At 39.9% G+C, this 15440-nt stretch overlaps 2 protein-coding genes across 2 annotated transcripts in view; one reads left to right on the forward strand and one right to left on the reverse strand.

Annotated features, from left to right (window-relative positions):
- The window catches only part of GFM1 (G elongation factor mitochondrial 1), a 35287-nt gene that overhangs the window by 10667 nt on the left and 9180 nt on the right, over nt 1–15440 (forward strand). The window contains exons 9-13 of the mRNA XM_081139159.1: nt 550–687; nt 2190–2291; nt 3206–3262; nt 6235–6372; nt 7234–7316. Of these exons, the coding sequence (XP_080995285.1) occupies nt 550–687; nt 2190–2291; nt 3206–3262; nt 6235–6372; nt 7234–7316 (518 nt within the window). The remainder of the gene's footprint in view (nt 1–549; nt 688–2189; nt 2292–3205; nt 3263–6234; nt 6373–7233; nt 7317–15440) is intronic.
- Nucleotides 7352–13449, reverse strand: LXN (latexin). Its single transcript, XM_081139163.1, has 6 exons — nt 13141–13449; nt 11821–11883; nt 10539–10716; nt 10108–10244; nt 7954–8016; nt 7352–7685 (listed from the first exon to the last, which is right to left on the reverse strand). Exons 1-6 carry the CDS (start codon nt 13267–13269, stop codon nt 7587–7589), a joined length of 669 nt encoding a protein of 222 aa, XP_080995289.1. The 5' UTR covers nt 13270–13449; the 3' UTR covers nt 7352–7586.

Below are 15440 nucleotides of genomic sequence, written 5' to 3' on the forward strand. Positions count from 1 at the left end.
TTTAAGAATTTCTCTTGGGATTTTGATTGCTGTTGTGTTAAACATGTAAATTAATATATGGGAAGAATTGGCAACTTTAAATACATATCTTACTGTTGTTACTATTCAGGAGAAAGTGATCCTTAATTATTCATTTTATATTCAGTCACTTTACAGAATTCTTATTTGTATAGCTTTCCAGGTGATTATCAAAGTTTTTAGATGTCTTGCTGTTTCTAATGATATTTTTGTCATCTTTCCAATATTATACCTTATTTTTATGTCTAATTATATTAAACTGGACTTATAAAATAATATTAGAAGACAAAAGTCTAATTTTTTATATATATAATTTAAAAAAATTTTTAATAACTTATTTCAGAGTAAGCAGTAGTAGTATCTTGGATTGTGATACCAAAAAGAATACCACAGCCGTTTAATGTAACCTATGTTCGAAACTACTAAAATTGATAAGGGAATACTTGGAAATAGTTGTGATGTTTTCCTCCTGATTTTGCTTCTTACACTGCTTTTTTATTCATTCTGCCCTTACCCGATCTTGACTTCTAGGCAGGTCGATTTGGACAGTTAACTTATATTCGCAATTATCAAGGAGAGTTGAAGAAGGGGGACACCATCTACAACACACGAACAAGGAAGAAAGTGCGGGTGCAGCGGCTGGTTCGCATGCACGCTGACATGATGGAGGCAAGTGCCCGCCGCCGAGACGCAGGAATGCCCCTGCGCCCGAGACGCACCTGCCTCCTGGCCATCCGAGCCCCGCAAGGAAAGCACTCGTAGCTGAATGCTCTTTGCCTAGCCGCTCCCTTGTTAGTTAGGTGTGCTGCATTCCGATGTAGCGCATTAGTATAGGCTAAATTTAGGAACACGGTTTAAACCACTGTTCGTGAGTTAGCTGTGTTTCCTCAATGATCAAAGTTAAGGAAAAGGGACAGTTAGTTCCCTGAGACTCAAAACACAAATTCAACACTTTCCTCAAGAGCTCTTATTACAAAGAATGTAATAGGTTTTTAGGACAGTGGAACTGTGGTTCTCAGAGGTAAGTGAGAGTAGTAAATTCACATATAATTTCCCACATTGTTCAGTGGATTTACTTTCTAACATTTTGCGGGCCTGAAAACTCTGCACTAGAGCTTTATACTTACAGAACCAACCCCAAGCAGGGCTGTAATGGTGTTAGAATCCATCTGAAGATTTAGAACCTCTCAAGGTCTGGTCTGGGAGATAAATTTGCCTTGAATTCTTGACTTGGTTCTGAATCTGTCCTAGCCTTCTATGGTCCATAGGATTAGGCCTTGGTAGGAATACTGGGTGTGTGAAGTTGTCTCCTACTCTGCCCTTTCCCAGTTCAGCTCTGTATTCCTGGAGAAATTTATTAGTATGAGCAAATCTCAGGATGTTCAGTAATTTTTGGTGGCCATACCATTTGTGTCTCCTGGAAGATGAATAGGCAATATTTCAGAATTGGACAGAATTGCTATTTGGAGAGAGAGGCAGCAGGGGGCAGGCTAGAGGGATTAGTGATTGTCACAGCTGTTTTCTGGGCCAGAAGCTAAGAGAATTGTACAGCTGTGTAACCATTAAAGTAAAACACACACACTTGCTCATTCACAGCACAGCTGTTATGAATGAACTGTCCATATGAAAGGACAAAAACAAGGAAGTTTAGAGGCCCCAGAGCTTTGTTCTTAGATTTCCTGTTTTCTTAACTGCTTGCATCTGTGAGAAATTAAGATTATTTTAAGTCAAGTGGGCTTCATTCTCCTGCCTTTGTTTTCAAAACTTCCTTTGTAGGTTTTTCTTGTACACCTTTGTCATACACGTCTCATTGCTGGACTGTGGCAACATACAGTACATGGTTTTTATAATTCCACAGAAATAACGAGAATTGTGAGGCTCTGTGTTCTGTCGATACTGCATATCCTCCAAGTAATCACACCATAGCTCTGAGTTTCCATTTAAAGTAAAATCTTGTCTATTGAGATGTGCTTTAAATAAGTTTAAGGTATGTCTTGCCATGATTGATTGTTGGTGTTGCACTGGTTTTAGCTAACTCATTCTTTATAAAATTCATGGTCACATTCTGCCATGTTTATTTATGTGTAATGTGTTTATTGCACAAGTGCTCTAGTTGCCCTGTTCTGATTTTTATTACCTGTAAGTATCATTTGTGTTATTTTCTTACTTAGGATGTTGACGAAGTATTTGCTGGAGACATATGTGCATTGTTTGGCATTGACTGTGCTAGTGGAGACACGTTCACAAACAAAGATACTAGTGGACTTTCTATGGTAAGTCATTTAATTTCAAAGCTGTGTATCACTTGAGTCTCAAAAACCTGTGTTTTTATGTGGTACATTTAGTACTTCAGAAAAACAACCACAGAAGTTTTCGTTGAGTAGTGCTGTGGGTGTCAAGTATAGATTGGTGTGGCTCTTCAAATGTCAGTTGGACAAGTGTTCTGTGTAAGCTAACTTACCTGGTTTTTCTCACTAAAGTTGTTCCACGATCCTCCAAGGGTTAGTGTGGAGGGAAAATCTCCACTAGATGCACTTGGACTGTGTAGCTCTGACTCCTCTCCCCTAAGATCTGCTCCCTTGTGGGAACCTCTCTAATTGCTCTCACCTTCATCAGGCTAGTCCCAGTGCAGTGCTCCTTCCTTAGTAACTCGTGTCTTTAAGATTTTATTTATAATAGGGATATCTGCCTCTCAGAGTTGTGGTTGAATAAATGAAGTATCACGTAAAAAGAGTGTAGTGTCCTTTCTCTATTTCTCTTATCAGTGATCATAATAAATTTTGATTAAATAAGTAACTTATCAGAAGATAGCAGCAGTAAATGTAGCTGCCAGCTGTTAAGAATTCCACATCTCAGCATTTGGGTTTATAATGATTATGTTAAATTGAAAGTGTCAATAAACTTAAGGGTCTTAAACAGTTAAGTAAGTAGATACTTTATTTTTGTTGTTTTGGGAGGGAGGAGTCATATAAGTAGACATCTTTATTCATTAAAATATTATTTTAGTATATTCCTTTATTTAATGCACACAGACTAAGATATGTGTTGTCTAGCCTAAAGATGTTTAATGCTTGTCCTTTGTTCTTTGTAAAGAAGAACGTTAAAATTAATCCGTCCCTGACCCTCACCCTGACCCATACAGTGCGATATTTGAATTCTTCTCTGTGTTTTTTTTAAAATATTTTAGGAGTCAATTCATGTTCCTGATCCTGTCATTTCAATAGCAATGAAGCCTTCTAACAAGGTAGGAGTTTGATTTAACGCCCAGTATACCGTAATGAAGACTGCTCTTCACCTGTCTCCGCAATGCACATGGTATCTTGTGATAACCAGTAATCTTATGGTCTCTATTTCCTCTTTTGGTATTGAGATCAGCTTTTAAAATTTACCATTCAGCCCAGCCGGGCGTGGCTCAGCGGTTGAGCGTTTACTTGGGATCCAGGCGATCGGGGTTCGATTCCCAGTCAGGGCACATGCCCGGGTTGCGGGCTCGATCAATGACTCATCATTGATGTTTCTCTCTCTGTCCCTCTCTTTTCCTCTCTCTGAGATCAATAAAGATATATTTAAAAAATAAAAATAAAATTTACCATTCAGTTAGTAATTATTCCTCAGTATATTTGAAGAAATTGATGGTACGAAAGTATTCATGAGACTGTGCTTAATAACTCTTTACTAAGTAAAGGTATAACATTTACTCCAGAGTGGTAAGTGTAACTTCCTAGATTCAGGACATAAAGGAATGGAAAAGGGGAAACAGAGGCATTTGTCCTAAGTTGTAGGAAAACCTCACTGTAAAGTACATTAGTGTATTACATAGATTAATAGCCTCATGGATTATAATACATCTCTAGATTTGTGGTAATTATAAAGTAAATGTCTAATTATAACATGGAAATCCTGCAAACAAGACTGTTTTTCTCACTTTCAAATATAATAAGTTTATGATTGGATTTGATCATTTAGCTTTTTACAAAGCCAAGATTACTTGAATAAGTTCTGCATTCCCATTAGCTTGCCGTTAGAATTAGTCCTGATCTTGAACCATAATTGTTTAGTTCTTAAATTGTCTTCACATTCATAACAATCACGTTAATGTGGCTATTGAAATGAGCTCATCCATGCATTGAGTGAACATTTATGACCTCTTGTTGTCTGGAAACTGTCGTTTACAGAACATATTCTGGTTTATCTTGTGGATGCATTAACAGCTTCCACTTCATCTGTTTTGAGGAACTTGAGATTTTACAGACCCTTTCATTATAGGAAGGAGAATGTTGAGGTGGCAAGAAACATTAAATTACTCCATCCCAGCAACCTGGGGAAAGGCAAGTCTTACACCTTACCACAGTGACATCCACAGCTGTTCCCAGCACTGTGCTAAATTGTTTGCTTTTCCTTCAGGGCTAGAAGGTAAAGATATAATGTTCTTCAGTCCTAAATTCAGAGTTTATGTAATTAAACTCTGAATATATGTAAACTTTTGTCTTGATAGTTTACACTAATGGAGGGAAATCAAATGTATCAATATCCAAGAGGTCGGGGGGAGGGGTTTGGTTTCTCAGGATTATCTGCTTGCTGGAGTAAATTCATTTAATTTTTTGTTGTCGTTTAACCCTCACCAGAGGAGTGAGGATATTTTTTCCATTGCTTTTTAGACAAGAGTGTAAGGTGTAAGGGAAGGGGGGGGTGGGGAGAGAGAGAGAGAAACATTGATGTGAGAGACACATCAGTTGGTTGCCTCATGCACACACCCCAACCGGGGTGGGGATCAAACTTGCAACCCAGGTATGTCCTTGACCAGGAATCAAACCCTCAACCCTCTGGTGCACAGACCAACTCTCTAACCACTGAGCCATGCTGGCCAAGACTGGAGTAAATTAAATAATGAAATCACTGCACAAAGCTGTGAATCTCAGTGGTGGAGGCAGGGATGATCTTCTAGGAAGCTGAGAATACCTGGCAAGTGCAGGGAAAGGACTTTGGAGATAGACTGATCCAGGATTCATTCTCAGCTTTGCCAGGCACTGTGTGTGTGGCCTTGAGCAAGTCACTTATCTGTACCTAGTGTCCTCACCTGTAAAATGTGGATAACTCTCTTGTAGCATTGCGGTTAGACTTTGAGATAACATATACAAAATACCTGGTGCACAGCTCCAGGCACATGGAATAGCTATTATTACTGGTAATTCAATGGCACGTTAGTTTTCTGTTGCTGCTGTAAGAAATTACCATGGACTTAGTGGCTTAAAACATCACAAATGTATTATTTTATAGTTGTGAAGGTGAGAAATCTAACATGATTATTAATGGGCTAAAATCAAGATATTGGCAAGGCTGTGTTTGTTTCTGGAGGCTCTAGGGGACCTGCTTACTCAGATTGCTGGAAGAATCCAGCTTCTTGTGGTTGCGGGACTGGGGTCCCCATTCCTTGCTGTCATCTGAGGGCTGTTCCTGGCTTCTAGAGACTGGCCCCCTTCCTCCTGCCTTCAGTGCCAGCAGCAGTAAAATGAGTCCCTCTCATGCTTCAGATATTTCCTGCCGCTTCTTTCCTCTCCACATCTTCCCACCTACCCTTCTGCATTCCTCTTCCATTTTTTAAAAGCCTATATAATTACATTGGGCCCACCCAAATTATTCATGTCTGTAACCTTAATCACATCTGCAAAGTCCCCTTTAGCACGTAGTGACACTTACATGTCCTTAGAGGGCCATCATTCTGCTTACCACATAAGGAGATTACATCCGAGGAGAATAAAGATGCATGAAACCACATCCAAACAGATTGTTTTGAAACTCTCAGTGTGGCGTTCGCCTTACTGTTGGTCCTAACTGTCCTCTTGAGTCTACAATAGTCTTGGTAAACATACCAATTCCTTTGATTATGTAACAGTAACACATATTCTACTTTCTGCCTTATGGGCAGTTTTCCACAAAGGGACAGTTTTTGTCTATATAATAGGAAAGGGCATAGAGTTAAGTCTTAGACTCTTGTATCTTGGTATGGAAAGAAAATTCTATCAGCTAACTATTCCCCGCTCTGTTGGCTGTGTGGTACCCAAGCTCACATACTTAAAGGTATGGCCTAGGAACTAGATAGTAGACTATTTTTACTTCTTCACTGCGTATGTCTTTAATTTCATTCAGTAAAGTTCTTTCAACAGTCTCATTGCATGTCACAATTAGTAAAATGTGAAATGACTTTCTTTTTTAAAGAATGATCTGGAGAAATTTTCAAAAGGTATTGGCAGGTTTACAAGAGAAGATCCCACATTTAAAGTCCACTTTGACACCGAGAGCAAAGAGACAATTGTATCTGGAATGGGAGAATTACACCTGGAAATCTATGCTCAGGTAATAACAAGGAAGTTAAATTCACTTTATGTCTGTGTTTTGTTAGGAGCAAAAGTCAGTCATTTTCAGTCTAATGTCCATAAACTAATAGCGCTTTTTCAAACTCACTCTGGTTTGTATCCAGATGTGGTATACTGCTTCCTCTACTATGTATTACAAATTAATTATTTTTGATCTCTAAATCTTTTTATTTGTAAAACATTGCAGACTTATAGAATCAAGGTGCAGGGAATTTGCAGTTAGGCCATACATCCACCCCTAGGCCATGGTTAGTTGGGTTAAGTATATCCTGGTCCCAGCCTTAGGGAGACAACCTGCAGGGAGAAACCTGCTGAGAAAGTTGGGTCATCAGTTCCCACTCTTCAGGTCATTTCTTGCTGTTTTATTCTCCAAGTCAGTACTTGGAGATAATTATAATAAAGATAAAAGAATGGGTAGGTGGCGCATGCACTTTCCTAGGAAAGGCTTTACGTGTATCTGTTGACTTAAGATTAAAAATTCTGGTTGTGATCATACATTTGAAATTGAGACACTACAAGATTCTGACAACAGATTCATATACCATTCCATCTAATATGTAGTAAGATGGAACAAAGATGAAATTTTAGTGGCTGTGTTAATTGGATGTAAATGTAAATTAATCAGTCTAAATTAGAATTCACTTATACAGAATCTGTAAAAGCAGTGTGTATTATTTAATGTAATGTATCTAATCCTTGTGAGATACTTAAATGATTTAAGATTGATCATTTGCTTACCTATTGTATTTAAATGAATGCTTCTAATAGTTAAGATTCTTAGGATTTTTCTATTTTTTAAATTTCAATATACCAAAAAAAGTATTTCCCCTGCTCTTTTTAGAGGATGGAAAGAGAATATGGCTGTCCTTGTATCACAGGAAAGCCAAAAGTTGCTTTCAGAGAGACCATTACTGCCCCTGTCCCGTAAGTATGCAGCACACTTGAATTTGCTATGACGCTGGAGTTGAAGCTTTTTATTATGGGATATACAGAGCACTGTTACTGTTGTTAATACACTTTTACATCATGACACTCTTTATTATGGAAGTGATACAGTTCTGTGCCGTAATCAAGACATTTATACAAAGTGGCATTCGGGGGGGTGTTTGGCCCCTTCAGCTAGGTATCAGCGAAAGCTGACATACACGTCGTTAATAAGCATATGGACGCTCCATCCAGTGTTGGGGTCTTCGTTTAGTCCAGCTGTGCTTCCTTCGGCAGACGGCTATTATGTTTTACTTTAGTACCATACTGTGGATGCCAGAGGACTTGCATTTGCCAAGGAATAATCTCCTGCAAGTAAAGGAAACTAACGCTAGGATAAAATTCAGAAAACACTGGAGAAAACAGTTGGGTTTATATTTTCTTAGAGACAAAATAGTCCTCATAAAGACTAGCACAAAACAAGTTAAACTGCTGCAAGTATAATATACTTCCACCTGGAGCCTATTTAAATTTACATGAATTCTGATTTAGAGTCAAAATTAATAACGCATACTGTGGCTATAAAACAAGTCTCAGTTTTCAAAGTGGCATCAAATAAAGGTAAATGGTACTTTACCTGAGATGCAATGTCATGAAGTAGAATGGTGTAGTCTAGCTCAATGAAGTCGTCATTTCTTTGCTATAATAAATAAAAGCCTGATGTGTAAACAATATCATTGGGAAAATGATATTTTAATTTTAAAAATCAGTTTTCATTAGTAGATGATTATAATACTTCAGTAAAAATAAAAATTGAATGTCAGAATTTATTTAGCCTGACAAAAAAGCTTTCTCTTATAATTTTTTCAAATTACAATTTAAAAATTCGGAATTTTCATTTGTTACTCTAAAAATCATTTCCCTTTCTGTTTTCAGTTTCTAAGCTGTGATAGCTACTTAAGAGTATTAGTCTATAGTTTGTCATTTAAAATTCCTTAATGCTTACATTGTTGAGAAAAGCATAATTTAAGGGAAAATATTAAAGGAAATAAATTTTATAATAGAACTTCTCTTTAAAAAACTGAAAATAGCCCTCGACGGGTGGTTCAGTTGGTTGGCGAGTATTCCTGTACACCAAAAGGTTGCCGGTTTGATTCCCAGTCAGGGCACATAGCTAAGTCACAGGTTATCTTGAAGTAATCCTTTCTTTAACTATATCAACAAAGAATGTCCTTTAAAAGATAAGGTAAAAGTCAGTAGTAAGGTTTCTTACATGTTGAATCTTAATAGGTAAAGATATATATATATAGCCTGAAGCAGTGGTTAAACCCTTCTTTTGAGATTTGCATTAACGCTTTAAAACTACAATTTGGTGAAGGGTTATAAGCGTTTTCTTTCATAAAACCACTATCCCTGTCTTTGTGCACATTTTGCTATTAAAACATGGCTTGAAAAATCATGACACTGGGGACACATTTAGAATCACTACTAACCAAAGGAGTCACAGGTGCTTGTACTGCCCCTTGGAGTCCAGGACTTATTTCAGTACATTGATTATATAAGCCTTAAAGAGCCCAGACTATTGATTGTGGTTCTAAACTATGTGGATGCAATGTTTGTGTTGCTGGTGGTATAAATACTTCCTATGCACAAAGCAATAAGCAGAGATCAAAGCTTTAATTTCAAAATCAGATTACTACATTTTACTATTTTCAGTTTTGTTTTGTTTTGAATCCTCACCTGAGGATATGTTTTTATTGATTTTAGAGACAGAAGGGAGAGGGAGGAACATCAATCGGTTGCCTCGCTGTACAGGCCCCAAGTGGGGATCAAACCCGTGACCTAGATATGTGCCCTGACCGGGAATCAAACCTGCATCAGTTACTCAATTATTTGAGGCCTCAGTGCCCCTATAAGAATGGTAATCAGGATTGATGTCTACAAAAATGCATTAGAAAAAGGCACTATTTCTTAAAATGTTGTTTTAATGTTTATGTTAGGTATTTGACACCACACTCGTGAGTATTGTAATTGGGTATCCTGCCCTCCAGCGCCTATAGGTATCTACTAACTGGCTGCAAAAAGCCTTTGGAGTAAAGGTGCTCCAAGTGCTGCCTGCAGTCATCCAGCTGTAACAAGCCAGCTGGGAAGTCTTTTATGGAGCTAAAACTGTTGCGGTGGTTTCTTTGCACACTGTCTTCCTTCTTTTCCATTAGATACCACTAGTTGACACAGTTGTTTTCTTCTTAACGCCTTAATAAAGCTAAAATCAGAGAATATATTTTTATATGTTCAAGGTCTAGAGAGAGGCAGGTCAGAATAGTCATATCAGACTTAGGATATGAGGCTGTAAATTATGACTCAGTGGGTTATAAAAGATAAGCATATACAGCAAGGGCCACAAAGCCTGAGGTGCTAGTATTTTTGTTCTGGATGATCCCTGGGGAGAAGGTGGCAGCCATGTTTCTAAGTAGCTCTGGCACTACCTTTTCAGTAGAGGAAAAAAGCAGAGGTAGTTTCAGTATTGCATGACTATAGTAATTTGTACACAAAACTTAGGTTGCCAAAGGAAATAGTCTGCATTAAGCTGAGCACAAAAACTAAATGCCAAATGACTTATAACTTAAGACTTCACTCTCTCAAAACTGCAGCTTTACTTCCTCTGGCGTTGATTGTAACCAACCCCTCCTTCAAAATACTGGGTACACTATTTTAAATACAAAATTACTAATCATAACACTTTGAGTAAACATTAACCCTATTAAGAGTGTATTTTATAGACATTACTTACCACTTGCTTGACAGTTTGAATTTTTACCATTTTATACCATGTGTTTTCAGTAGAATTCTGCCATATTATATAACCACAGGCAACCCAGGCTAAATGTCGAACTGGCTTCATTGCTGGAGATACGTTTCCAAAACTGTCTGGTGAGGGAAACATGATAAATGGAATTACTTTATATATACAGTATTAACCATTACAAAACCTAAATTTTAAGTCATGTCTTAGTTTCCTTCAAATATGTGCAGAAAATAACTTAATTAAGCCATGGATATAAAGTCTCAAGAGATTTTGTTGTTGAATTAGATTGGTAGTAGATATTTTTGCAAAAGCCAGTATGTTTCCAACATAATGTTAACATCTAACAATTTTGAGCATAGATAATTGATATTGATCTTAAAGTTGAAAAAGTATTTTTCCATGCAGTACTTATATACCTGGAATATTCTGTGCTTCTAGTGGCTCCTTCATGGACTTGAGTTTTTGATAAAACGTGTTATCTTCTTCGTCTGGGTTCTTTCCAATTTCTCCTTCAAATGTGAAGTTGACTTCTGGTGCAGTATCTTGTCCCATTGGAGGGTAAAGTACTTCAGCTGTGCAGTTCACTGTCACTTGCTGTTTGAGACATTTTGCAAAGGATCTTTACATGTAGATGGCCACCCATTACTATTGCTCTCTGAGATATAACATTTGAAGCTTTGGCCCCTAATGATGATGTTTCAGATTTGATTTCAGAGTGCCTCCTCCAGAGATAATCTAACTGGGGGAGGCCTAGTGATTTTCTTAGATGTATCTAAAATAGATAACTTATTTTATAACTTAGGGTGGTCTCATAATCTTTTAAATTCATCTTAAAACTTGGAATATATTTCAGACTTAATAGGGTGTCTGTTTTCAAGGCCAGATTTTAGTCTGACTTTATATCCCAACTGGAAACTCTGGTTACTTTTTAATTCTTTCCATTACTCTTAACTCTCTCCTTCAGAAATAACAGTAATTTTCTCAAACTCAGATACAGCAGTCTGTATTTAGATGCAAAAATGAGAAGATTGTAACATTAGTTCTGCTTTGTAAAGATGGTTGTCTAGCAGCTGAGATCCCTTTTAATGAGTCTCCTTATGTTAGCCTGTATCTCTTCTGAATTAGGCTCAATAAAAGGGCAAGCTTTTTTTAAATTTCAAGATGGTTACGGTACAAATTGGAATTCCTTCCTTTTAAGTTTGTCTCATTAATAATTTGACAAGTATATAAAAATGTCCCTTTCCCATTACTGAAAGATTCTCATCTGAACATGATGGTATCAGTTGGCCATTCTGTTGCTCATAAATATCTAAAAACACTTGCTTTCTTTAAAAAAAAAAAAAATCAAAAGCAGAATGAGAAAAAGACAAAGTGATGATGATTGGAGAGTAATTTATAATTTATTTCACTTGTTAATAGGCATGAGTTCAGACTGCCCTATGAGTACATAACATTTTTAAAGGGAATTTATTTGAACTGAAGCATATAGAGTCTTTTTTTAAAAGCTCAATAGAAATACTTCATGTACCTCAGAATACACAAAAAGAGTAAAAACTGACCCTTGTATGGTCATTTTTTTCAAGGTAGGGTTTCACAACAACTTACAAAAATACAAATTAATCCTATGGTTTGATCAGCAAAGGTGATCTGGAATATTTAGAGTTAAATTTTATTTAATAAAAAGGATATTTCACTTACTTTTTGGATAATTTCTTCCACAGAAAACTTAAGGCAATACTTATGTCCTCTTCCTGGAATATCCTAAAATTAAGAAAACGTGGTGAGTTATTAAACAATAACTCAGCTCTCTGCATTGTTAAAAGAACCCGTTCTCATTTGGTTGGGCGGCGGGCAGGTGGGTGGCTGGTGGGGGTAAACAATGAGAGCCTTAGGCCTTAGAAGCATTTGCCGTGTCTGTAGCATCTAATTCAGCAGCACCTCCATCCAGTTTATTTTGGATGAGAAGAAGAGTGGGGTCAAAGCATTTACAGATAAAATGGGTTCCAGTTCCCTTCAGTCAGAGGACTTCAGCCTCTGGATATGTGATTCTAAATTCTCTATACAAGAAATTTTGAAACAACTTTTAATTCTAAAGATGACAAACAGGATACATCATTGAAAAGATTTTTCATAAAGTCCTGTATACCCTCCAAATAGTGTTCAATGAAGGTGAATTCCATTTTGAGGCAGATTACTGCAAAGTGACTAGACATATTAAGTACTGTTTTTACCTGTATACTACTAGGCCTGAAAAATGCTACTTTAGCAAATTTTATAACAGTAAGACAAATGTTTAGGTATTTCACTACTGTATCAAGATACAGCGGGGCATTTATACCTAATTAGGTTACCTCGTGCAGTTAACATCTCCTCCCTGTCGGCTCTTAAAGACTGTTAGCAGCTAAACTAATGTCAGATAAATAATGAACAATCTCAAACCCATTAGATTTTCGCAAAATAGAAACAAACTTAGTGATTGCTGAGGTCGTAAGCATTTAACCCTTTAGCCAGAGGGAGCAAGCACATCATTTATGGCAGCTGGTTGTACTAGTGTTTTGGGTGGTTAAAGCGAAGCTTCAGATCACACTGACCCTGGCTGTCATTTTCTCTTGCCTTTTGTTTCCCCCATCGTTTTGTTCAAAGGGTCTAATAAGGATTGGTCTTCAAATGAAGAATCGTTTGCAAGCTGGGAGCTTTTGTTGGTCCAGATTGTGGAGTAGTAGATGAGAAATGTCACAGGGTTTAAGGTCCTTTTGAACGGTTCCTACAGGTTTCACTGGGAGAAGGGGAATGCTGTCAGTCACGCGAACATTCCCCATTTCCCTGTAATAGCGCCGCTAGAAACTACCGTGTCTCTCTGCCTTCCCTTGAAAACAAACAGGCCCGGCTCCCCCAGAGGCTGGAGGGCAGACTGTTCCCCAGAAGGGCTAACCTCTGGGGTCCCCGCCCCGCGGCCACCCCAGAACGGGGGCGGGGCGGGGGCTCGTGGGCCCCGGGGCGAGGGGGCGCGGGACTCACCTCCATGCTGGCCTGCTGGACCGCCTGCACCAGGAACACCTTGTTGGGGGTCCCCTGCTGGTAGTTGATGCAGTTCTCCACCACCGCCGCCGCCCGGGACGCGGGGTAGTGGGTCGGTGGGATTTCCATTCTCGCCGGTGGCTGGGAGAGCTCGGTGGGCTCGCTGGCGCGCGCGTGCGAGTGCGGTGCGGGTGCGGTGCGCCGCCTTCCAGCCTGCGGCGCCGCGAGAGGCGGGAGGTCTGCGGGCGCTGGGCGTGGGCGGGGCCGCTCCTCCCGCCTGCTTCCTCCCGGCGGCCTCCCCTCCCTCCTTCCCTCCCCCCTCCTCCCCCTCCCCGCTCCTCCCCGCTCCCCCCCCCCCCGCTCCCCCCTCCTCCCCTCCCCTCCTCCCCTCTCCCCTCCTTCCGGTTCGGGAGCTGCGCCGCCTGCCGGGGTTCCGGGCGGGGTTCCGGGCGCGCCCGCGCTGCTACTGGAACGGTTTCCCGGCTGTGGGGCGCGGCGGGAGGGGCCGGTGGGCTGGGCTGGCCGAGGCTCCGTCCTTTTGTTAGTCTTCCCGGAGGGCGGGAGGGGCTTTCCGACCTTTGCCCGTGTGGAGCCTCCGGTTCCTCCGCGCTCGCGGGCGGGAGCCCAGCTGCCCGAGAACCCACCCGGAGGCGGAGCCGCGCAGGACGGCGCCGAGGGGCGCGGGAGCAGATCCCTGCTTACCCCGCTGCCGGGCGTCCAGGGGCGGGCGTGCTCCTCCCCAGCTTTCTGGGGGGCCGGCCGGTTCTGCCCGAATCGGGGTGTGAGCGACTGCAAGCTGTAGCATTAGTTTGGAGGATTATGTAATTTGGATCAGGAGAAATTTTAAAAATGCACCTGCACCCCTGTCTCCCTTTGCTCGGAAAGATGAGGTTTTGGTATAACACGATGCGCTATCGCTTTGAGAATGTACCTAAGGATTAAAGCACACTTAAGGACAACTTATCCGGAGCCAGAACATCCAAGTAGCTTCTAACCAAAGCACGGGCTTTTAAAGCTGCTTAAATTTATTTAAGCAGGCCCAAACTTTTAGTAGGCAGTGCATTTTCAACCTAGATTTCTTCATTACCTTCTTGGGTCACCTTCAAAGCAGCTATAGTTTAGGCTATTTGGGTTTTCTCTAGACCAGGGAGCTAAGGTTACTTTTCATCAGATGTATGGTCAAACCTTCACTGTCGCTTGTTGACCAAATGAAGATTCTTTTGCTCTCTTTTTCAAAATGGATTTTTGAAGGTTGTTTTGTTTTTTCTAGACATAGGTTGTGGCGATACGTAAAAAATGTATTTGGGGTGTGTTGTCTTCCTCAAATACTCTTCAGTTTATTTATAGTCTTTCTTTGGAGTAAGTGGATTTCCCATCCCTTCTAGTTACAGAGGATAGTAAGGGTGAGGCAGTTCCCATCCTTCTAGTTACAGAGGATAGTAAGGGTGAGGCAGTTCCCATCCCTTCTAGTTACAGAGGATAGTAAGAGTGAGGCAGTTCCCATCCCTTCTAGTTACAGAGGATAGTAAGAGTGAGGCAGTTCCCATCCCTTCTAGTTACAGAGGATAGTAAGAGTGAGGCAGTTCCCATCCTTCTAGTTACAGAGGATAGTAAGGGTGAGGCAGTTCCCATCCCTTCTAGTTACAGAGGATAGTAAGGGTGAGGCAGTTCCCATCCCTTCTAGTTACAGAGGATAGTAAGGGTGAGGCAGTTCCCATCCTTCTAGTTACAGAGGATAGTAAGAGTGAGGCAGTTCCCATCCCTTCTAGTTACAGAGGATAGTAAGAGTGAGGCAGTTCCCATCCTTCATAACTAGAGAATGAAGAGGTTAGTTTATCCTTGAGGCTTTTTCTAAAAAATTTAAGGTGGTTTTTCTTTTGAGGGGGAGGAGGGGTGTGAGTCATTCATTTATCAGCCAACCTCTTAGGGTGTGTGTGTGTGTGTGTGTGTGTGTGTGTGTGTGTGTGTGTGAATTGTTTGAATTGTGTGCTTCTTTGACAGTGTCCAGGAAAGAATGGTTATCACCTTCTGATCACACAGAAAGAGCTTTTTGCTGATAATGAATTTTAAAGTTTCACAAATAGCTAGTTAACACTGTTATTACCAGAGTTGTTAAAAGTACAATATGTGCACTTCCTAGATAACGTCACCATTTGGAAGTTTTATGAATACAATTGCCATCTCTGTAGATCAAGGTTAATAATATAGGTTGCGATGTAAAAGGCATTTATTAAAAGTACACATCAATTTAGGTTCTTTTAAAAATATAATTATTACATTAAAAAAATTAACTGCTACCC

Source organism: Miniopterus schreibersii (assembly GCF_964146895.1).
Source record: "Miniopterus schreibersii genome assembly, chromosome: 5".
Lineage (NCBI taxonomy): Eukaryota > Metazoa > Chordata > Mammalia > Chiroptera > Miniopteridae > Miniopterus > Miniopterus schreibersii.

Coding starts and splice junctions, on each gene's coding strand:
- LXN (XM_081139163.1), bottom strand. CDS start 13,269: ATGGAAATCCCACCGACCCACTACCCCGCGTCCCGGGCGGCGGCGGTG. Junction 10,717..11,820: donor TGGAAGAAATTATCCAAAAA/GTAAGTGAAATA, acceptor TGTCTCAAACAG/CAAGTGACAGTGAACTGCAC. Junction 10,245..10,538: donor AGAAGCACAGAATATTCCAG/GTATATAAGTAC, acceptor TTCCCTCACCAG/ACAGTTTTGGAAACGTATCT.